The 25520-nt window shown below is 37.0% G+C and overlaps 1 protein-coding gene across 3 annotated transcripts in view; it reads left to right on the top strand.

The window, feature by feature from the left end:
• DCP1A (decapping mRNA 1A) overlaps positions 1 to 25520 on the top strand; it is a 48150-nt gene that overhangs the window by 4704 nt on the left and 17926 nt on the right. For 2 of the 3 annotated variants that reach the window (XM_039482105.1, XM_039482106.1), the window contains 4 exons: positions 83 to 210; positions 10068 to 10134; positions 18418 to 18556; positions 23261 to 23383. In XM_039482105.1, coding sequence (XP_039338039.1) covers positions 83 to 210; positions 10068 to 10134; positions 18418 to 18556; positions 23261 to 23383 — 457 coding nt within the window. The remainder of the gene's footprint in view (positions 1 to 82; positions 211 to 10067; positions 10135 to 18417; positions 18557 to 23260; positions 23384 to 25520) is intronic. The other variant, XM_039482107.1, reaches the window with a different exon arrangement.

Raw genomic sequence — 25520 nt, 5'->3', positions numbered from 1 at the left:
AAGCATAGACATGTAATATTATTTTTGCTTAAGTAAAAACTTGATATACATTTAACAAATGACTCTATTCTCAATGAAACAGGTCAGCTTCTCCCTACTATGGTTTTACGATTGTGAATCGACTGAATATGCACAACCTAGTTGAGCCAGTAAATAAAGACTTGGAATTTCAACTGCATGAACCTTTTCTTCTTTACAGAAACGCTAGCTGTGAGTATAGATGTTTTAAAAATCTATTCTATAGAAGTTCAAACAATGTCTTCTGATGTAGGCCAATTTCAGGTTCTGTGATCTAATGGTCTGTTTCAAGCATAATGTAATATGTCAGATTCTAATTAAATGTCTGTGGCTATTTCCTTGTCTATGCTACTTGATTTAATACAGTTCTGTGTAGCTGCACATTACCTTGAAGTTGCTGTTTATTTTAACCATTTTTATCAATGTAGGGGCACAATACATAGTTTGATATTCATCCTGTTAGGTCATAAGTCAATCTTTTATTTTAGAAAAGGGATCACATATACAGGGTGATATGTTGTATGCAAAATGGAATTAAAGTTTTCTGAAACTTTGTAGAACAATTCTGCTGCATCTGGTTATGTCTTATGTGTAACTTCAATCTTAAAAATAAAAACAATTGTGACTGTGGCTTCTGATTTTATATGGTTTTAGTTTTTCAGTGTCTTATTTTGCAAGTGGAAGGTGAGAGTATAGTCAGCTGCTTCATGGAAATGGGGCTGCTTGTGGGGGGGAACTGCTCAATTCAGGGGAAGGAGCTTCTTTTCTTTACATTTAGGATACAGTGGACTCATGTTTATGCATTCCCTCTCGACACACATGCACAGAAATATATTATACCCTTTAACCATGCAAGGAAAACATTGAACTTGAGCCTATGTAATAATATGCAGTATTAGGTGAAGTTTTATAACTCTCCATTCAGTGATTTCCCTTTGAGCCACAGACAGCCGACCCCTTTAACTATCTCTCTCTGAGTCCAGCAGTGTTTGCTTAGCTCCGTCCAGATCAATTTCTAAGTCTAAATACTAGCGCATAGAGAGCTACATCTTGGCTTTATATTACATATGATTCTAATGTCTTCTCTTCCTCCCCTTCCTTTTCCCTTCCCGTTTCAATTTTTGAGTTTTGGACTTGCTTCTTCACATATGTAAATTTTTTAAAACGTTTAGCTTCTCCCCTCATATAAGAAAGGCAAATCTAGCTGACACAATCTTGAGTATCAAATCTGGGCTTCTCTGTCTGTATTATATCTTTACAATTAAAAACAGTCAGTGGCAGCACTTTCTGGAGCACAATCCTTCAGCTTGTATAAATTCACTGCATGGGTAGGTAAACAGTGATTTTTGGTTAGGGTGCTGGGAAACAAAAGAGGGGTGTATTTCTCCTTGCCTCGTCATCAATGTATTTCCATTTCAGGTGTTATACCCATAGTGCATTCAAATAACAACAGAAAGAGTTTAGAGCCAGCTCTTAATGCCTATTCTGTAAAGGTTTCACCAGAAATGCTGCCAAGAAACCCTTTGTCAACGTTAACCCATATTGTGATCATATTCAGTGAAAGGACTGCTAGTTGGGGAGAGAAAAATTACCTTATATTGTATAAAAATTGCATTGTTAGTGGCCTACTGTACATAGGCAATACAGTAGCTTTAGATTTTGCACAAAATCCGTTATGATGGTTAATTAGGAGTTGTATGAGTAAATTGTCCTGTTGAGATTTCTGAACTTCCAGAATTTCCCTGACATGCAAACTTCAAAGAAAACATAATATATGGAGATGTCAGGTTTTTAAAAGAATACTGTTTCATAGAAAGAGTAAACCAGATAACCCCTTTGTTAGAGAAATAAAATGAGCGGGCTGTATCTGAAGAGCACTTACTCTCGAGTTAGTAAGTTGTATTTTAGAGGGAGATAATTCATGACTGTTGCCTTAAATTCTTTTCCTCCTTTCAAGGTGCAACTATGCAGTAGCCCATTATCTTATCTTTGTGATAGGCTTTTTCTCTTACTTGAGGTCAAACAAATCATGGGAATAATACTGCTCTGAAAGGAGAGTCTGCCCTTTTTCTTATACAGGTAGTTGGTTGCTTTGAGAAACTCCTGTGCAATTTCAAAGTCATTTGGAAAATAAAGCATTATTTCCAGTATAATATAGTTGAGATTACAGTTTTGTTAGCTCCTAATTACAAGTTGTGGGGCTACAGAGTAGTATAGAACTTATAAATATATTAGTTTACTGCATTTGGGGAAGAAATTGAGGATTACAGGGATTAGGGGAGTGTGTGGGGAAAATTCTGGTCTCTCTATATATGCAAATTTCTCCACCCCACTCTCATTCTCATGGATTACTTTATGGAAAATCAGCCTTTTGTTCTTCCCTTCATGTTAGTAAAATTTAACAGTTCCAAAGAGGGGCTATTTAAACATTTTTGTGCGGTTTTTTTTGTTTTTTTTTATAAAGTCAGCCAAGCATGATCACTGGAAATAATTTAGTATTGCTGCCTTTTCAGGGACTCACTTTTAAAATCCTGAACTGGCCTAATTACATAGTCCCTTTGTTTTAGTTACTTTTTCACTGAATTTAATGAAGTCCATACATTGAGCTAAAGAAAGGTACATTTCAAAATAGGCAATGAAGCAGGCTCATTTATGAAACCCGCTGTTGTAGTCTAAGTTAATGATAACTTTGTGCTCAGTGTAATGAGCTAAGGTTTGCACTTTCCTAGGGACCTAGAGCAAGGGGTAAAAGATAGCAAAATAATTTCCTTTCACCAAGTTAAATGTTGATATTAAAAAGTGCCATATCAATAACACTTTTAAAACACAGCAGAAACTGTGAAGGCAGTGGCATTGCAAAGTTCTTCACCATGCCCTGCCATTATGCCTTGACCTGAAAGAATCATTGGGGATAAGAGGTACCAGTTCAGTCTGTGACACCTCTGGTGAGACTGCCAGCATGGGAACTCCTGAGTGATACAAAAATCTATTGACTATGAACTGCATTGGTCTCATGTCAGCCACAAAGTAGCCCTCAGATGATTATTTTTATGCTGGCTGCTTTTGACAGGTAACTTGCCTGGCTGGAGGGGATAGTAGGAATGATTTGCTTGTCAGGCTTTTTTTTTTTTTTTTTTTTTTTTGTAGTCCACACATTGCATAAAGCCACCAGGGGTTATGACTTGCATGCACATTTTTCCTATGGCAGAATTGCTATGACTAGTTTATTGTGCATTAGAGCTCATTTGTAGCTACTGCAAAACAAAAAGCTCAGATATATTGCCATATTCATCTGATGGTACAAATGGCTTTTAATGGTTTTAGTATTGGAATAATAAAAATGTTTCCTATTAAGTCATTTAGATTTGTAATTAGAATTGAATACTGATCTGTTAGAGCGGTCTGTTTCTTCAGCAGTATGTTTTGAGTACTCTGCATATGTCTGAAAAACATTTTTGTTACACACAAATGTATTAATTGAACAGTTATATTCTCTTTCATGGGTTGTACTGTCATGCGGATGGACTAAGTGACCTAATATGGGTTTTTTTCATATAATTAACTTCTGTTTTTCTAGTTTTTCATTCATTTTTTCCTCTCATTGAATTTGTTTAGTCTTTTAATGAGATCATTTATCCATTGTATCTATTTCTGTGTGGCGTGTTCCATGTACATTTTATTCTTTAAAGTTATTTGTTTTAGAAATTCTATTCTTTCTCTTTGTATCTTCCTAACTCAAGAATATAAATGGAAAAACTTTTTCCTATTTCAAATACTGATGTTTTGCGAAAACAAACGTAGGATTAAGACAGATTGTTTGCTTCCTAAAACAGTACCAAAAGCTCTTTAATCATTAGTGAGGCAAGTCACTGTCAGCTTTGAAAATTGTATATAATGCTGCTTTGAAATCCTAACTCTTTATCCATAATGTATCAGATCTCTCTGCTACAGAAATGACAACTTATGATGACTTAAGATCTTATTTGACATTATACCAATTAAGGTGATATCCTGGTAGAGTGGAGTTATTACTAGACTAGATAACAAGAAGAAATATTCCATCTCTGTTTTAGGAAGTAGTGAATTCAATGGAGAAAGCACGAGAATGATCCCAAGTGTGAGAAATGGAGTTCTCTGATTTCTTCTAGTCTTTGACACATTTTGAATTTATCTTAAGATTTTTCCTATGAAAACAAATCTTTCTGTTGTCTCTGCCAGTGTGTACGTTATACTGTCTCATAATACAGTCTGTGTATGTATGGGACTGAATATATATTGGTCGTAAAATATATAATATGTGGCAAAACTGTTTATATTTTCCCACTCTCAGTATTCTTTAATACAGAGTTGCTGCTTGCATTGTGGTCACTTGTCAATTTCCCTTAATCTTTTCAGACATAAGGTGACTTATATAGTTCATGCTGTTTGAGTAGTTTACATTTTTTTTCCCTCAAGAAGCATTTGAATCACACTGATAACATCAAAAAACAACCTTTTAAATGTATGTTTACCGTTGTCCCAGAATCTTGGTTAAAATCATGCATTGTGAGCTTTTTACAGAATTTCACACCCCATGATTTCTCGTCCCTTCATTTATACTGGTGGAAGTACATATAGCAACAACATTATGCATTTGTAGTTTGAAACGTTCATTGTGTGGTTGAAATCAAATCTTAACTTCATTTAAAATATGTGCCAGATTATGATTGCTCTGCAGTAATATTCTCAACAAGTTTAGTCTGCTTTACAGTGAAAGAAAATGAGTCGAACATTTTAAACAGTAATAAACTTACCTCTAAAAGTTTGCAAGAAGTATGCTTCCAATTCTGTTTCACTTATAATTTTCCCTTTGTATCTGAGGTCTCTTTCTTGATGTAGAGGTTTTTTAATCAAATCTAGTTCACTAGATAGGTCAGGAGAATTAATTTCCATGGTGCTGAAAAGATAGATGCTAAACATAAACTTTTAATATTAAGAAGAGAAGAAATATGGTACTGTGGTGTTTCCTTGCCTTAGTTCTCTGCTTGCCCTTTCCCAGTTCAAGGGTAGGAAAGCTAATGCAACAGAGAAGGTAGATCCTCAGGGGGGCAGGGGGGGGAGGGTTTGCACGGATACTCAAAATGAAATCTGAACTACAAGCTGCTATCGTCTTTGCTTGTCATTTAATGGCCTTTTAAAGCTTAAAAAGTACATTCTGTATCCAGAACACTAAAAACCAAATTAGTTGTTTCATTTCACAAGATTTACAAACAAAACGTAAAAAAAAAAAAGTTACGCAATTGCTTTTAGTGCTGTGTGTCTTAACCTAAAGACACTGTCCCATTATCATTCATATCAGCAATGTATCCAGCATGACATGTCTCCATGATTGCTGAAGGAGAATGGATCTATAGCAACTGCATTAGCTCAACCTGCTGGTCCAAGATAAGGAGGTAGCTTGTTTTTGCTGCTTTTATAGCAAGAAGACTTAAAATACAAGTGGGGTTTTTTGTTGTGGTTTTGATTTGGTTTTTTGAGAGGGGAGAGGGCATTCGATAGAGTTCAAGTAGAGGGTAGTAAGAATAGTATGGTCTTTGAGACGGTGTTTTAACCGTAGTGACTTTCCTATTCTGGGTCACTGTTGCAAAGTAGTAATCCATGTTGTGGCTGAGTGAGGAAACTTGATTTGTCTCAGAGCAAATCCATTAGCACTTGGCTTTTACATGTAAGTTGGGTAAAGGATTTAGCACACACTACTAAATCTGGAATACTGTTTAGACTAGAGAATGTCTTTTCGGATCAGGTTAATTCATTTAATTTTTCTCTGGGACAACAGATTAAATAATTGTGTTAGGAGGAGTTTGTTTCCTTGATTATCCTCAGTTTGTGCTAACCAACTGCCAAGAAGAAAGGTGCATGTTTCCTTTATTGTCCTTGAGTGCTGTGTGTTAAGGTTCCACACTTCACTGAGATGATATCTCTTTTTTGCTTTCATGTGAAATACATAATGTTTTCCGGCAACTTTTGTTAGGTCTTGTTTTATGTGAGATTGTTTTTCTGCAATTTTTTCCTGATTTAAAAACGGAATATGATACAAATATATTTCTCAAAGCCTTCATCCTGGAACTATAGTATTGTGCTCCCTTGGCAGGATAAACTCACCTTTCATAGCAATTTTTTAATTTTTTTCTTCTTTTTAAACATAGTTTGCTAAGTAATAGCCATGGAACAAAAAATACCACATAGAAATTTTTGCCAGGCATTTTAATCTCACATCAGAATTAAATTAAAGATAATTTATTCCTGGTTTGTCAACTCGGATTTGGTTATGATGTGGCCCAGGAATGACACTAATTATGTTAAAGACCGCGTGACTATGCAAAATACAAATCTAACAAGATATTGGTTGATGCTGTGAAACAATGACAGCATTTCTGTCTTACCACTAAAGACGTTGTTCAGCTTTCAGTAAATTTAAAAGAAAAATAGAGGAAAAGCATTGGTAGAGTGACATCAGTGGAAAAACTAGAGCAGCACAATAATGAATTAGGCCATAATTTACTACTTTATGTTCAATACCATGTAAACTAATTCAGCAATTGTGTCCATTCTGAGTGAAAATGAAATCAAGTATTTATCTTGTTGCAATAAGAAGAAAAGCGATTGTACACTTGGTGCATCAACAGATGACAGTGATATCACTGAATAGTGAAACTAGGTAATCTCTCACACTGAGTTTTTAAAGAGATACATAGTCTTTACAGTAAATCCCACTAATCACAAGCAAATAATTTTGTGTTCAGTTAGCCTGGATGTAATCAATGTAATAGAAAGGAGCCTTTACTGCTCCTTGCATACGGGGGCACGTTTAGCAGGATTTTAATGTAACCAGGAGAAAGGACATCAGTTTACAAGGAATTAGTAAACACTTAATAATTTTGCTGCATCTGGTAAAAGGTTTGTTAAGCAATGTTGTATATGTGCAACAATAAAATCAGTAGTTTGCATATCAAACATGAACATATAATTCGAAACACGTTCAAAAATCAAATTTTAATATTAAATATTTATGCATAAAACATCTGATTTTTGTTGTGCTGTTAAAAAGAGGGAGGGAAAGTGAGTACCATAATCTTTGAAAGTGTCTGAAATCCGCACAGAATAGTATTTTGTTAGTAAACCTTGTAAATAGTTTGGTAATCTGTTTTCCATCATAAATGACACTGACAGGCTTTCATGGTAACTCCCTATGACTCCTTGCCAGCAGCACAGAATGAAACCTTATGATATGTTGGTAGACAGAGCAGATTTGGGATGCATTTCTGGTCTTGTGCTGGTCTGTTTCTGGCAGAATTGAGTGTTACTGTTATCATTTTCCTCCATTAAGCTATCATTATAGGTTCCTTATCTTTATTTCTCCAGCAAACATGCTTTTGAAGAATTTTTTTTCCTGTTGGCAGGTCTTCTGATGATGGAGTGGGGAAGGGGAAGATGCTTGTTTTATAATGCTAAATTATGCTACAGAATGGATTCCTACTAAGGGAGAAATGGTTTAAAATGAAACCAAGCTTTCATAATGTTAAGTTGACAGCTCATATAGTTAGTTGTTTTTTTTTTTTTTAATTCTCTCTGTATTGTAAGGTTTTTTCATAGTATTTCTGTAAAACAGTTTTAATTTTTGCATGTATGAAGACTCTTTTTACTGGCTCAGTTTCTGGCAATAGTATATTTCTTCAATTCAGTCATCTTGATTTTATGATGGATGACAGGTAACAACCTCCTTCAATGCTGCAGAGCCTAAACTTTGGGCCTCTTGCATGCTTTTTAATAAATTCCAAAGATTAGACCTAGAAAATTATATTTCAGTTTGCCTTAAACTCTGTGTGTGTGTGTGTGTTAGAATGCGAGTGCAGTAGGTCAATATACTTTGGTTGTGTGACACAAACTAGGAAGCTTTTAGTTTGCGCCAGCAGCATCCACACTGGGGAGTTACAGCGCAGCACTTTGAGCACTGCTATTCACATTACAGAGGCTTAGGAAGTTACGGTTGGTAAATTAAGTTTTCTGGATCCCCATTGAGCCCTGATATGAAATTATTTTGGCCTATCTTAATATGAATTTCAGTTTAAGAACTTTTTCCTTTTGAATTTGAAGGATAATTTAACCAAATAGTGGTTCAGACGTCATAAAAATCTTTAAAAGAACAGTAGTAGAAAGATAGTGGATTTTTTTAAATGTTTTTATTTTTATTAAGCGACTTCTCAAACACTTGTGGTATGTAATAGGATTTAATGGAGATGGACAGGTGAATAATGTATGTTAAGGGGGAGGGATAGCTCAGTGGTTTGAGCATTGGCCTGCTAAACCCAGGGTTGTGAGTTCAGTCCTTGAGGAGGCCACTTAGGGATCTGGGGCAAAAATTGGTCCTGCTAGTGAAGGCAGGGGGCTGGACTCAATGACCTTTCAAGGTCCCTTCTAGTTCTAGGAGATTGGTATATCTCCAATTATTACTATGGTGTTCTGATGAAGTGGAAAACTGCATTATCACCTTTGATAGGTGGAATCTTTTACTCACATGTAGTGAGGTCAAGGGCCTCTTTATGAGGTCGAAATGTTAGAAGCTAGTATCCTTTCTGTGACGTACAATAAATAAATGGAAACATTTTTGTTGCTTTCAGTATGGCACTGCTTCCAATTAAGGCTAGAGATAAATGTTATATACAAACCCAATAAAACAATCTTCCAACCCAGGAATCTGTTCGCTACCTGTTTTGCATTCCATTTGTTGGCTTTGAGTATCTGGTAAACAAATGCATTAAGTACAGCTAGAAAATCCAAATACAATTATTTTAAATAAACCAAATCTCCATTAAGTGTGTTCCATTTGCAAATTACAATATCTAAAAACTTGGCTAGGATATCTTTCAGAGAAATAGCTTATTTCAGTAGAATACAGAAATATTTCTAATCTTTAAAGATTTTAATGGGTTACTGAAATGACTCTGTCCAGAATCATGAAAAATATCTTTGTCTTTTTTGAAGAACCCCTCAGTGTTTGTGTTACTGAACTTTACAATGGCCCTGTGAACTGATATTTTTCTGTTTAACCATAATTCAGTTGCAGGGCACTTGAGCTAAAGTATTACTGTAGTTCACACACTTGGCAGATGCTTTGAGCCGTCGGTTAGAAAGACCATCTTTCCAAAGGCATGGGTTTCTTTCTGACTCTTCCATTGAGGGTGGAATGAAATATTATTTTTGAAAATTACTCCATTTCACTTGGTGTATCTTTCAACTCAATGTGATTTAGAATCTGATTCAGCCAAGTTTTAGTTGTACTGATCTCATGATGAAATTAAGCATATACTTAATGCCTTGCTGAATCAGAGCCTTCATGACCTCAGCTGATCTATGCTTACTAAATGTTAGGAGTAGAGTCTACCATGTACCTAGCATTAAGTAGATCTGTAAACATAAGACTGGTACGATTGGAATTTCAGTGCTGCCGCCCTTGCACACAGTTAGATTTCCAGTGGAGAGAATTTTAGATGAGTGAAGGTGCCAAAAAAGACTAAGGCTTAATTACCATACTGCAGTTGAAGTCTCATTAAGGCAGTTTTATGTGTGACTTAAACTATTACTGACCTCTAAGCAACAAACTCAAATAGTTCATGGTTTTATCTGAAATATTAACTGGACTAGAACTACATAAGTGCTAGATGCTCTTGATGGTTTCATGATCGTTAAGCTGTAACATTTGGAAGATGTATAGTACTTGCAAAACTAAAGTCATTTTGTGAATGAAAAATTACTTTAATTTTTTGTACATTTTCAGGTGCACAATGAAATGTAATTTCCTAACCTAACTGATTTTGTTGTTTTTCATGCCTCTTCTGAACACACTAATATTCCTAATTACCTGCTAAGTGATACTCATTCATGCATAGAATAGATGAGTGGATATTGATTGTAATCTGTGTATTTTAGTGCTAGTGGGCTGCTACTCTGAGCTGTTTTATCACCACATGATTTTTGACAGTTTTGTCTTGTTTTCTTTTTATGTTTTCAAGTGTCTATTTACAGTATCTGGTTTTATGACAAGAATGACTGTCATCGAATAGCAAAACTCATGGCTAAGTAAGTACCTAGTTTTTTATTCCCCCCCTCCCAAAATTCTGCCCTCCAGTGTCACATATGCAATATTCTCTCAATTTTTACTGTGAAATATGCTTTTTATATTTAACATTTTTTTAAATCAAAACTTTGATATTCTCACTACCTCTCTTTAACTTTTTGTAATAGCTAAATCTTTAATTCACATTAGAACTTAGAATATCAGAAGTCTTTAAAAAATGTTAAGTTCTTATAAATACTTGAGCTAAAACAAGACAAAATCAATAACGTGCCACCCTTCCCCATCTCCCCAAAAACATGTGCACATGCCTTCTGGGTTTTTTATATTATTTTTTTTTATACAACCCTGCCTGAAATAACATCAAGGTAATCTAGATGGCAGAATATCCACACAGACAAAAAGGAGTCCAACAAACAAATTGAGATGATTAACAACTTGAACGATTAATGCATTTAATCCAGACCAAAAAAGTGAAGATTTTTGTGTTGCCTGTTAGTTCTGTAGTTTTTGAGTTTATTTAATTATTTCCTATATAGAAGCCAAAGGATGGGGGAAATGGGTGTAATCCCTGGTAATTGGAGAAAGATGTGGGGCTGACTGGTGAGAGTGAGTGGAATTATGAACTGTTAAGAGGGCTTCTTTGTCAGAGTCCAGAAATTCGCTGGAAGATGGGCAGGAAGGCCTATGTAAAGCTGGCTACCTCATCTCGTTCTACAATTTTTAATCTTCATTGTTTAATTTACTAATATGTTTTTGCATTCTAACTAGAGTAAATGTGAAAACTGCTGAACAATACTGCAAACAGGTGACTAGTGTTAAACTCATATATTGTACTGAAGTTGGTAATTACTAATCTTGACACGATTTGCCTAAAATTGAAGAAAGTGGTGGTAAGCAATTAGAATGGAACTAAGTAACAAAAACAGTTCCTCCTCTAAAGCCAGATATAAACATTGTGCAGAGTGAAATAGCAAAATAGAATTTAAAAAACATGTCCAGCCAGCTTAGCATCAAAAGACTGTTCTTATCACATTTGTATTGGTTTGGTCAAAAATTCGTAATCAGTTAGGTGCTGAAAAAGCAAGTAAGTTGGTAAAACTATACAGATACGAACTTTCATTAATAGAAGGACGGATTCAAGAGACTGTTAGTCCTAATAAGTTAGTTGATTAGGGGTCTCGATAGCTGTGGTCTTACCTTTATAGAACTGCAAGCTTTTCATTTTGGATAATATATGTGCCTTTTTATATTTGAAGAATAAATATGCTTCAGTGAACCACATTAATTTTTTTTCCCTAGGGTTATCAAGCGATTAAAAAAAATTAATCGTGATTAATTGCACCATTAAACAATAATAGAATACCATTTATTTAAATATTTTTGGATGTTTTCTACATTTTCAAATGTATTAATTTCAGTTACAACACAGAATACAAAGTGTACAGTGCTCACTTTATATTTTTTATTACAAATATTTGCACTGTAAAAAAAAAAAAAGAAATAGAGACTGCACTACAGTACTTGTATCATGAAAGTTGAACTTACAAATGTAGAATTATGTACAAAAAATAACTGCATTCAAAAATAAAACAATGTAAAACTTTAGAACCTATAAGTCCACTCAGTCCTACTTCAGCCAATCACTCAGACAAACAAGTTTGGTTACAATTTGCAGGAGATAATGCTGCCCACATCTTGTTTACAGTGTCATATGAAAGTGAGAAAAGGCGTTCGTGTGGCGCTGTTGTAGCCGGTGTCACAAGATACTCACTTGCCAGATGCGCTAAAGATTCATATGTCCCTTGATGCTTCAACCACCATTCCAGAATACATGTGTCCATGCTGATGACGGGTTCTGCTCGATAATGATCCAAAGCAGAGTGGCCAACACATGTATATTTTCATCATCTGAGTCAGATGCCACCAGCAGAATGTTTAATTTCTTTTTTGGTGGTTCGGGTTTTGTAGTTTACGCATCAGAGTGTTACTCTTAAGACTTCTGAAAGCATGCTCCACACCTCAGTCCCTTTCAGATTTTGGAAAGCACTTCAGATTCTTAAACCTTGGGTCGAGTGCTGTAGCTATCCTTAGAAATCTCACATTGGTACCTTCTTTGCGTTTTGTCAAATCTGCTGTGAAAGTGTTCTTAAAATGAACATGTGCTGGGTCATCATCCGAGACTGCTACAACATGAAATGTGTGGCAGAAAACAGAACAGGAGACATACAACTCTCCCCCAAGGAGTTCAGTCACAAATTAATTAACACAATATTTTTTTAACGAGAATCAACAGCATGGAAGCATGTTCTCTGGAATGGTGGCCAAAGCATGAAGGAGCATATGAATGTTTAGCATATCTGGCATGTAAATACCTTGCAACACCGACTACAACAGTGCCATGCGAACGCCTGTACTCACTTTCAGGTGACATTGCAAATAAGAAGCAGTCAGCAGTATTTCCCCTAAATGTAAACAAACTTGTTTATCTTAGCAATTGGCTGAAGAAGTAGTAGGACGGAGTAGACTTGTAGGCTCTAAAATTTTACATTGATTTGTTTTTGAGAGCAGTTATGTAACAAAAAAAAATCTACATTTGTAAGTTACACTTTTTCAATAAAGAGATTGCACTACAGTACTTGTATGCGGTGAATTGAAAAATACTATTTTTATCATTTTTTACAGTGCAAATCTTTGTAATCAAAAGTGAGCACTACACTTTGTATCCTGTGTTGTAATAGAAATCAATATATTTGAAAATGTAGAAAAAAATCCAAAAATATTGAATAAATTTAAATGGGTATTGTTCAACAGTGCAATTAATCGCAGTTAATTTTTTGAGTTAATCATGTGAGTTAACTGCGATTAATCGACAGCTCTAGTTTTTTGTCATTTAATAAAACCTCCAGTGAGATTTTTTTTTTTGAGCTGTGGAAGATCACAATCCTGATTTCAGTTAGAGTAAAACTAAAGATGTGATTGAAAGCCCATTGAAGGCAGTGGAAAGAGGAAGAAGATATTATTGGTGAGATTTTTGGATACCTGTCTAATATTTTATTAAAACTTCTATCTTCATTTCTTAAAGACACAAAACAGAGGGAGAAATTACTGCCCTTTGCCTGGAGGGTGAGGGGGCGAGTCTTCATAATATACACTTAAATTAAAATCCTGGTTAATGTCTTTGAGAAAGGGAGGGGAGAACTTTCAACTTCATGCTCTCCCTCTGCCTGCCCTCTCTAAGTTGCTTTCTCTGGCTGTGTGCTGGCTGTCTTTGGGCTTTGGCAATCCGTGTGCTGCCTGGATGCTTTAGTCAATAAACTTACTGTGCAGTGATCCCACTTCTAAGTTAATAGAGCTGTCACACACCAGCTTTTAAGATCCAAGGCATGAACATTTGGAAAGTTACAGTAATATAGCTAATTCTTAAATAGGGGAGTGGAATTTACTTAATCCAAAAATATTCTTTCCACCTGTGTTTTTTCTAAAGCATCTCTTCTGATTGTCTAACTATTAAAAACCAGCTACTAAAGACTTCTAGCTTTAGAAGACCTTCAAAATTTGTGTTTTTGCAAGAGTTTATATCAATCTTTTTTTTAATGTACAGGTCTGTCGCATCTTAGGCGCATTTAACATGCGCTATTTCAGCTTTATGCTGTTGGCAAAAACAAAAAAAAAGAGAAAAATAACAATTTAAACACTGTTTCTGTAGTGCGGGCGATTCCGCCCGCCATTACACTCAATGTAATTTTGACTGTACGCGATTTTCGCTTTACGCACTGGCTGTGGAACGTAACCCCAGCGTAAGATGAGACAGACCTGTATATGTACGTATTATGTATGACATGGTGTTGAAAATACATTTTTGATTTTTGAGTAACTTTTTTGATATGGCATGTATAAAATACATATTTAATTTGGTATGCATGGCTGATATATTTAGAGCATTACAAAAGCTGAAATATTAAAGAAAATTAAGGAGTTGTAACTGTCCACTGCTGCGTTTTAACTATTGCTTTTATAGTTCAGCTGTGCTCTTGAAGCTCCTTCCTCGTTGATGTGAATGGTGTCAGGGAGATTTGCCTTTTGAGCATACTCAGAAATTATTCTTTTTCAGTAAACGTTTCATTTAAAATATTTTCCCCCCAACTTAGCAAAGGCATTTGCTGCTGTTAAGGATTGTGTACCGGCAAAGTTTACAACTAAAGCTGGATGGGGTTTGTTTTTCTGTCTTTGTTAGCCCTGACTAAAAAACCCATGTATTTACAGTTTAGCAAGGTGGAAAAAATAGCCCCTTCTCACAAAACCCACCAAAGACTGACCAAAATTTTCGCAAAACTCTGGGGAAAACTAATTGGTTTGGGCTAAGGCTAAGCTTCGGAAGTAACTGCCCTAAAGAGCTGGGCGGGAACCATATTTCCATTTAATGGGAAATTCCATATGTTCTTGAATGGAACAAAAGCTTCAATTTCCTGGGAAATGAAATTCCCTCCCCAAAATTGTTTTGAATTTTTGGATGAAAATATTATATTCCGATTTTAATGGGTTGTTTTTTTTAATTAAAAGAAGTTTCTAAACAGTCATTTCAAAACAAACTGATTGAAACAACGTTCCAAACATTTCACAGCAGAATGCTTCCATATTATCAAAATGTTTCATGTGGTGTTTTTCAAAAATGAAAATTAGTAGAAATTGACATGTTTCTACAAAATGTTTAGCTTTTGACCAAAGGGCTTTTTCTGACAGAAAAACGTTCAGTCTGAAAACTCCCAACCAGCTCTAGCTGCCAGTATGAAATCAGATGATCTGAATCTTCTCTTTGCCCTCAACACAGTGTGCTTTTGGGCAGTGTTTCTGTGCAAGGTTCACCCTGAGGTCTCCTTTTATTAACTTATGTGACTTGGCTGTTCTTATTGCTTTTTCCTGCAAGACTTGCTGATTCATTACTTAGCTCTCCTTTTGTCTGACTCTCCACTTCCTCCTGAGTTTGAAGCTACTGAAATCCGCCTGCTCTGGTTGCCAAAGAAGTCAGCTGACTCGCCCTGTATCTCCATGTAGGGTTCTAGAACTAAACATGCTGTCACATGCTGTCTTAGACATAGAAACTGTATCATCCAAATCAGCAAATGTTATAACACTTAGAAAATATCTGGCAGAGCAAATATATAAAACTATGGGTTGGCATCCATATTATGCCTTTTAGTGAATGTATGTCTGCTAATGGGGAGAAATTTAAATGCAATATAACTAATAAAAATGAAATGTAAGGCAATCCAGCAATTAGATCGGCAGTTTTTGTGTACCTGTACAATTAAATGGGTATAAAGCTGCCTTGGGTAGTAAACTGGGAAAGAAGCTGTGTTCTTCTGCCTTTTTCCTTGAACTGTACAGCCAGCTGTAATGTCTAACCTTACTTTGAAAGAGCACTTACTTTGAAAGAGCTTTTCCAAAATCAAGTGAAACAAATCAGCTTAACTGATAAACCTTCCAGGGAAAACTTTTTAAAGATTTTTAAGCTTTCTTTTTAAAAATAAGAATTAAAAAGGTATACATAAATAGCATACTTACTGGCCACTCTGTAAAATCAGCAGAAAGAGTTAACTTATCCTGGAACCCTTCATGACCTGAAAAAAGCTGAAGGGTTGAATGATTGACATTTTCTGTGATTGTTATGATGGCACCTTTTGGCTTTCCCATCAGCCATTAGTTACACAGCTTGAGGTTTCTGAAGTGACATGCCAGCTCATAAGCTCTATCCTGTCTACAATGCTTGTTTTTCTTGAAATACTTTATTAATGCAGACTTTAAAAAAGGCTTTTAAAGGGTGTTGTGTTTACAATTTATCCTCTGAAGTAATGTTTTTGTATAGATATGTCTTATGAACTATTAAGAGAGTGAAAATGTATGCCACGTTTACTCTCCTTACATCACTGAAATGCATTAGCCATGTGCCTTCTCTTCTTGCACCTACACTCCCTTAGATGGGGAGATAGGAGAGCAGGCGGTGAAAGGGCTAATGGTGTGATGAAGAACCAGCTATACCAGTACTAATGCATACCTGTACAGAGCTGCTTTATGGCAGTGGTTGCAGTTAAAGTATTATGTTGTTTGAATTCAGCCGTCCCACTAAAGATTTCATTATGTAAATAAAGCTCTAGTGAACCTTGGATGCTGAAAATATGAGATGAAAATTTTGGGGTTGTGTGTTTTTTTTTGTTTTGTGTTTAATGCTATGGAATCAATTTCCCTTCTAATTGTTGCTGATTACCAAAATATATGTAGAAGAATCTTTCTTCGAATAGGCCTGATTTTCCTCCTGGTAGTCAGTAATGCCCCAGCTCAGTGTTTGACATCATATTTGCTTCCATTCCTACATGCAGTAAACACATTTTCTTGGTACAGTCTTTCACAGCCTAATACCAGTTGTACAACCTTTTAAATTACAAATATAAATCCCAGATGATAATTTTTGAGAACAGCAGCAGTTCTTTAAATGAGCTGGTTAGTCAATGTAACACAGTAGTTGTTATCCTCAGTAAAACAAAAACAACCGTTTGACTATTCCTGCTATAATCATGTGAAAACTGTTTCAGACGGAGCAGCTTTCCTATAACTTTCCTTTGTTATATATATCTTGTAATCCTCCTAAGAGGGCTGTTCAGGCCAAGGCAGTTATAACATCTCTCTCTAAAAATACATCACCTAGTGAACGGACTATGTCATATCTTTTTTTTTTTTTTTTAATTGATCTATGGTAGCCTTAACTTCAGTAGCTCACTTGCCTTTATATCTGACCCTTAACATGTCTTTCCCTGGGTTTAAGCAAAAAAACATTGAGGGGTAGGTTTACTGGGGATTAATGACTGGCTAGGAAGCTTTGAAGGCTCAAGGCCAGTAAACCCAGTCAGTGTTATGCACTGAAGTAGTTACTGCTGCTGAAAATTGATATGAAGATTTTATAGTATTATGTTAATAATATTGCTGAACGCAGTGGTATTATAGCTGTGTTGGTCCCAGGATGTTAGAGAGACAAAGTGGGTGAGGTAATATCTTTTATTGGACCAACTTCTGTTTGGGAAGAGAGACAAGCTTTCGAGCTTACACAGAGCTCCATGTATCTCTCCCCAACAGAAGTTGGTCCAACAAAACATATTACCTCACCCACCTTGTCTCTCGAATAATATTGCTGTTATAAAATTACTAAGTTAACATTTTAGTGGAGTCACTTCATGTTGCACATTGTGCCCCTCAGTCCCCTACATACTGTTTTAAAATTGAAGTTTGCAGATGTTTGCAAGGCTAGCAGGGAAGTGAGAAGTAGTGGGTCAGAGGAGAAGAGCTCCTCTACATCTGCAAGAAGCAGTGAGTGGAAGAACTGCAAGGAGGCTGAAAGAAACCAGGAGCTCACTCTTCTCTCCAGAGGCTAGAGGGGAAGTTGGTGGCAGCCTGCTCTTACATCTCTGGCGCTGAAGAGTCTTTATAATGAGGCCATCCAGTGGCAGCCAGCTGCCTTCCCCAGTGCATGTGTTTTCACAGCAGGCCAGATCCTTAAGGGTATGTCTACGCTGCAGTTGGACACTCATGTCTGGCCCATGCTAACTGACTCGGACTCAGGCTGTGTGGCGGTTTAATTGCGGTGTGCACGAACCTGAGCTTTGGGACTCTCCCACCTCTTGGATTTTACAGCCCCGGTTCCAGCCCAAGCCTGAACATCTACACCGCTATTAAACAGCCTCTTAGTCCATGCCCCGTAAACCCAAATCAGCTGGCATAGGCCAGCTGCAGATTTTTAATTGCAGTGTAGACATACCCTAAGTGTAGCCAGGCACACATTTTATTTTGGTAGGTGTTGTGGCCAAAAATGGAGAGGCTGTGTATTAGTCAGTGAAGCAGAGGAACCATGCTACTCAGTTTAAAATGTAATACATGTGTTCTTTGTATAATCCATGTTTAGGTATCTACAAATTTATTTTATTGTAAAAAAAAGTCTAAATGTGACAGTTATGCAGAGGCAGTTCATATTGCAGAAAAAAATTTTGGGACACAGACCAGTGCAGTCTGGGTTGGATGGTAATCATAAAATAGTCGAACTGTCAGATGGACTGTACAGATTTGGTCGCAAATGCATAGCTCTGATCAATGACATATATTAGCTTTTTATTCACACAGTACAAAATGTCTTCATAAATAGTAGTGTATCCATTTACTGCAGCATTCTATATGACAGATTCATTCCAAATAACATTTCTTTGAAATCCAATTTCTTTTCCCTCTTCTCTTCCCTGTTATAGAGTGGTACAACAAGAAGCTCAAAGATCTCAGCAAGTTTCACAAGACAGAAAGAGTCCCAGCAGAACTAATGGTTGCAGTGAAAACAAACCCATTGATATCCTGGAAATGCTTAGCAAAGCCAAGGATGAATATGAACGAGTAAGGAAACTTGTGGGGGAGGGAGGATTATCTATATTAGTAATGTAAAACTAGTCCAAGTACTTCTTTTGATTAAAGACCTAAGGTAGATCTCATTGAAATCAAATGGAGCTTTGCCTTTACCTCCAGTGAGAGTTGGATCAGAGCGTAGTCGGGCAGTTTTGTACATAAGCATTATAACCTGTTTCAGACTTCAGTAATTCTTTACATATCAAGTTAATTGCATTCACTTCTTGAGGTTCCTTTTTCCTTACAATAGCAGTTCTAAAGTGAGAGGCTCAAGTAACATTTGTATTAAATTGTAGCTTGAGGTTCCCACCAGAGGAGTACACTATATATTTTTTAAAGAAATAGTATTTCACATATAATTTTAAAACTGGATGTTAGGAAATAAAAATTAAAGTTGTAATATTCTGATTTTGTTGTCTTTTCTGAAATTGAGATAAAAGTGATTAAACACACAATACAGTATTAGAATCATAGAATATCCGGGTTGGAAGGGACCTCAGGAGGTCATCTAGTCCAACCCCCTGCTCAAAGCAGGACCAATCCCCAACTAAATCATCCCAGCCAGGGCTTTGTCAAGCCTGACCTTAAAAACCTCTAAGGAAGGAGATTCTACCACCTCCCTAGGTAACCCATTCCAGTGCTTCACCACCTTCCTAGTGAAAAAGTTTTTCCTAATATCCAACCTAAACCTCTTCCACTGCAACTTGAGACTATTACTCCTTTTTCTGTGATCTGCTACCACTGAGAACAGTCTAGATCCATCCTTTTTGGACCTTCCTTTCAGGTTGTTGAAAGCAGCTATCAAATCCCCCCTCATTCTTCTCTTCTGCAGACTAAACAATCCCAGTTCCCTCAGCCTCTCCTCATAAGTCATGTGCTCCAGTCCCCTAATAATTTTTGTTGCCCTCCATTAGTCTCTTTCCAATTTTTCCACATCCTTCTTGTAGCGTGGGGCCCAAAACTGGACACAGTACTCCCAGTGAGGCCTCACCAATGTTGAATAGAGGGGAATGATCATATCCCTCGATCTGCTGGCAATGCCCCTGCTTATACAGCCCAAAATGCCGTTAGCCTTCTTGGCAACAAGGGCACACTGTCAACTCATATCCAGCTTCTCGTCCACTGTAACCCCTAGGTCCTTTTCTGCAGAATGCTGCCTAGCCATTCGGTCTCTAGTCTGTAGCAGTGCACGGGATTCTTCTGTCCTAAGTGCAGGACTCTGCACTTGTCCTTGTTGAACCTCATCAGGTTTCTTTTGGCCCAGTCCTCTAATTTGTCTAGATCCCTCTGTATCCTACCCCTACCCTCCAGCGTATCTATCTCTCCTCCCAGTTTAGTGTCATCTGCAAACTTGCTGAGGGTGCAGTCCATGCCATCCTCCAGATCGTTAATGAAGATATTGACCAAAACCGGCCCCAGGACCAACCCTTGGGGCACTCTGCTTGATACCAGCTGCCAACTAGACATGGAGCCATTGATCACTACCCGTTGAACCTGACGATCTAGCCAGCTTTCTATCTACCTTATAGTCCATTCATCCAGCCCATACTTCTTTAACTTGCCGGCAAGTTACTTGCTGTCTTATCTCTTTGACAGTATTTGTAGTCTTTGTTACCAAAGATATATCATGAGCAGATCAGGAGAAATGAGCACTGAAGAAGACTTTTGTATTAAATATAGTCATAAATGTTTAATTTTTTGTAATACACATTCTCAAGAGATTCTGTTTTGTACTTGTTCTGCACTGTATTTCAGACTGCATTTTTTTTTCCCTTACTGAAATTCACTGGAGGAGATGGATTGATTGAAACATGAATCATGATAGGATGTGCATTACAGGTCCAAATTTAAATACTTCAAGGGGTGTTGAATCGTGAGACAAAAGGCCAAGGGCCTTCACCTACCCCCAAATTGTGATTTAGGCATGTTATATAGCCTGAAATGACTTGCTGCCATTAAATTAAAAAAACTAAAAACCTCTGATGTATTTAGAAACAAAGCATTACAGAATAATGTAGGGGTTGACATGTTTGATGCTGTATGTATAAAACCAGTCTCTCCTTTTACAATTTTCAGCCAATCTGATACCAAATTTGCTTTTGCCAATTGCATGTTTGCAATTTTTTATTAACTTCTCTATAAATATACATATGATTTTAAACACTTATGGATGTTCTGTTTTATTTAATTTGCTAAGTGACATTCTCTCAGATATTAGTTGTGACTATTAAAAAAAAAACTTTTAAAATAGTAATTAGTGTTAGTTTCATTGCTTTCTTTGATTTTGTGTCAAGCTATAAAGTGAAACAGAGCCAAGGATAATCCCCTGGCTTTCCACTCTTGTGTATTTGTTTGTGTCAAATTTTACCAGATAAGCAAAACTGAGCAATGCTAATTCAAGATGTGGTATTGATAAAAGAATGACCACATTAGTTTTAGAAGGAAACCTCTTGTGGCATAGATTGACATGTCTGCCATTATTTAATTATAGAGTCTTTCTCTTTATTATTTTGTCCATGTATTTCTGCACTGATGCTGTGTAATTTTAAGTAAATATATTTGCTGTAAAGAAGAGCGTTTCTTGGGAGAACATGCAGTCTTATTTCTTTACAAATTATTCTGGGGCACTCAAGTTGATAATTACACATTAATTTGTATTTCAGTATTTAAGAGCAGAAAGTACTTATCTGCCTATTACATTCCAGATGGATCATACAGTAATCCTTGTGTGCAGCCCACATGAGATTGGCAGAAAGTCAGCATGAGAAGGGGACAGAGGGAGAGCAAAAAAGAGATTTATAAAGGCCCGAGTGATTTAATCTAGGATTCTAAATCAGTTTAATCCTCCAAGTACACTCTACATCAAATCCATATGTGAAAACGAATGAATTCTGAGATTTTTGTATCAAGTGGGTGGATGCTTTTTGTTGGTTGGGGTTTGTTTTGCTTTCTTCCCGCCCTCCATGATTTTGGAAGATACTGAAGTGTATTATAGCCAATCCCGTGGTCAAAGCAAAAAAAAAGCCACACTTCTAAATCTCATTTGTAAGCCACAAAACAGTCAAGGACTTTAGGTCTAATGTATGTGACTACTTAAATGTTAGACGCTGATACGAGTTGGGGAGAAATCTCCTGGAATCTAAATATGTAGTCTTTGTTTTGTTCCTAAATCTGTTGCTCAGTCACTGCGTGCGTAGACTGTAGTCCTTCATCAGTTGAAACTGAGCCGATCACAACACATCTTCCAATCTTCTCTCCTTCTGGCCATCCTTCGCCATGCTTGTCCATATCTCCTTGTTAGAAAATCATCCCACCTCTTTTGAGGCCAACCGCGTGGCCGTTTCTGTTCTCGTGGATACCACTCAGATATAGCTGCGGTCCATCTGTTGTCGCTGAGACAGGTCATGTGACCCGCCTACCGCATTTTGCTGAGCCTGCTTTCAATAACAACGTCTCGCACTCCAGACTGCTGCCTAATTATTTTGTTGGGGATGTGATCGCGGAGCAAAATGCCCAAAAATGTTTGTTCCGTCACCCTCTGTGTGACAGACAGTTGATGTTCTTCAATCTTTGTCAGCGACCATGTTTCGCTGCCATATAACATCTCTGGAAGCACAGTAGAGTCGAAAAGATTCGCACGAGTTGTTTTGCTGATCTTTCCTTGGAGGATGTCCTTGATGTCATTGAATGTGCACCATCCAGCCTTTTTTCTGCGCGACAGTTCGCCTTTCTGATCATGACACATGTTGACTTCCTGGCCCAAATAGACGTATTTATCAACCTTTTGGATCTGCTCTCCTCCAAGAGGAGTCACTGAGAAATTTTAAAAACAAAAAATCACAGCCTCATAGCCCTTTCAGAAAACCCCCAAAATGAATTGTAAGATGCCATTTGCTGGTTTTGCAGCTGTAGCAGTTAAGTAACGAGCCATTCGCCTGTTTTGTGCTGACATCACTTGATGATGCTGGTGTTTAGAGATATCTTATGCGCTATATAGGCTGAAGTTCTTATAGTAAGTTGCATCAATTTCAGCTTTTTAAATAAATGCATCACAAACAATACTCAAGTGAAAAGCCACTTGAATCATGAAGTTGCCTTATTATCTTATTGTATTACAGTTGGGACGTTTATCTAACATCTCTAAAAAAAAAAAAAAACATGGGATCTGTAGTCTCAACTAATTTCCTGATTTTCTGTGCTCTCCTTGCCTTGTATTTTACAAGTGTTAATTTGTTCCTCCATTAATGCGCTTGCATAATTAAATAACTACAATTGAGATAACTAGTCCTTTTTCCAGTGAATGAACATGTACAAATCCTTGAAACGTAGTTTCTTATGTGGTGTAAATCTTGCAGGAATGAAGTGTAGCAGATTTTATTGTTTACAGCTAGTGGCCGTAGTTACATGATTAGCACCTTTTTATAAATTGAACATATTTCTATTAAGTGGGGGGGGGGGGAATATGAAACTGAAGTCCTGTAAATTTCCCAGTAAGAGAACAACAAAATAATAATGAGCACAGCTGATAGATATAATGTCATTGTCTCATTATATTTAAAACTTATAAAAATCAACAAGATCTACATTCTGTATATATAAGAGTTGAAAAGGAAGTGCAGACTGAATTATAGCAATTGTGCTGCTGGGATAGGGATAGAAAACAGATGTATTTATGTAAATGTTTTCTTTTTTTAGACTCAGATCAGTGACTTAAGTATTATATCAAGTTCTGGAATGCAGCAAAATGAGAATCCCACAAAGACGGAAAGCATGGAGACTTCAGAACAAACATCTTCAACGTTACAAATGCAAGACCAGGTATTTTCAATCCAAACCTAAATGAAGTGACAATCCTTTTACTAATATTTATTATCAGTAAAGAAATACAGCATGTTCTGCACAAGTGAGATTTTTACCAGTACTTCTGCAGCACAAAAAGTGTGTTTACAATTCAGTTTAAAAAAAAAAAAATGAATTGCCAAGATGTGTATGTTCCTAAACCAATGACTGTTAGATCTGTCTCCTGTGTCCTTTCTCACTTCTTCCTGGTGTATGTTATGGCCTTTTTTGTCTGACCTTTTGGCTTTGGGTAAAATTTTCAAAGGCATCCCATTTTCTGTAGAGACGTGAACATTTAGGAAATTCAGTCTCATTGAAAGTCAGTGGGACTCAAGTTCCTAAGTTAGATGCTTTTGAAAATTTAATCTCTTTTCTATATTCGGAAACTTTTTCTAAAAATTCTTGATCATTATTACTGCTGTTTTATTTCCATTAGTAATAACGCTAGTATAGACAAGAGGGTAGATCCTGAACTGGTATGAATGTTCACAGCTCCCTTGAAATCAGTGGAGGTATGATAGTTTACACAGGCTAAGGATCTGAACCAAGGGATTTGTGGTTACTGGCATTTTAAGTAGTGTGTGTGCAAGACCAGCTGTGAACAGGGTTAGAAGACATGCTTAAAAACCAACAGCTGGTCAGAGATTTGTCTATGTGAGTGATCCATTGTTGCTCCTACCAATAGAGTTTTAAACTGTGCAAAATATCCTAATGTAAATGCATTGCTTAATTTGCAGTTTCTCTCTAACAGAATTTTCCCATGGTTCAAAACAGGTTTCCTTTCTGATTGGTAAGCAGCATCACTGGGCATTTTGTAGCATGGATATTGTCAGAAGATAAATAACTGACTAAATTTGCTCATAGGCATTCACCCACAATGAAGTCATATAGCTTCCTACTTTAGAGAAGATTTGGTTAAAACAGGTCTAATGCTGTAGTTAGATGCCACACAATACATCAATAAATTGTACCTACTAACATTGCCACCTACTGGAGGCAAAAATGTAATGCTTAAGCATTAAGTAATCCTTAACTTCAGAAAATGTCCTTTAGCGATTTGCTTAATAATTGGCTCCTTTAAATTCCCTGATATGGTTGTATTCTGCCATATCTTCATACAAAACAAAAAAACCCCAAGTATTCTTTTTTCGCACTTTTAAATTCGTGAATTAAATATAAAGATGTCTGTAGTTTGACATCTTTGGAGGAATGACTGCAATTAGCAAGGCAGCTTAATATTTACAAAATAAATCCAGAAGCAAACACATATGCAAATTGTCCTGTAACAATAATTCTTGGGGGAAAAGGGAGTCTTTATAGAACACTTGAGATTAGATATATTTTATTAGACTCACTTTAATAAAACCTTTTAAACTGAACTATTAAAATATTTATATATCAGCGATTTTAGAAACCTTTAATCTAGTTATTACATAAAAGATTACAACCAGTTCTAGTGTTGGTGGTAGAAGTGACTACAAGTAGCTAAATAGAGGTACAGATGCAATCAACAGTACGTGAGCAAGCTTGATTTTTTTCCCCTTTATTAATCTAGAGAAGCATCTGCACAAGTGAAAGGAGAGTAAGAAACAGCTCCATCTCCAATGAGTAAAATCATTTTCAATTAAATGAAAAATTCAGAAGGGCCAGGCTTTTTGTATTTTAAAGCAGGGGTGGGGAAATTCCAGTCCCCTGCTTAATTTCATCTGGCCCGCAGCAAGTCTTGTCACCACGGGTCAGAAGCCCAGAGCCTTGGCGCCCCCGCACAGGGCTGGAGCCACGAGTGCCGACTCGCCCCGCTGCGAGGGGAAGCTAGGGTGCCAGGCTGGTCAGTCGGCTGCCCCTGCAACCCCTAAGCGCAGAGGCAATCAAAGTTCTGAGTACATGTGCACCTACCCCTGCCCACAGGCACTGCCCCCGCAGTTCCCACTGGCCAGGAACCATGGCCAATGGGAGCTGCGGGGTGGCGCCTGCGGGGGCAGACAGCGCACACTGCACAGAGCTGCCAGGCCACATTGTGGCAGCTTCTGGGAGCAGCATGGTGCCAGGGTAGGGGGAGAGCCTGCCTTAGCCCTGCTGCCAACCGGAAGCCACCTCAGGTAAGCGACGCCCAGCC

Source organism: Mauremys reevesii, linkage group 7 (assembly GCF_016161935.1).
Source record: "Mauremys reevesii isolate NIE-2019 linkage group 7, ASM1616193v1, whole genome shotgun sequence".
Taxonomy (NCBI): Eukaryota; Metazoa; Chordata; order Testudines; family Geoemydidae; genus Mauremys; species Mauremys reevesii.
The sequence above is the reverse complement of the archived record's forward strand: the minus strand, read 5'-3'. Positions and strand labels throughout refer to the sequence as shown.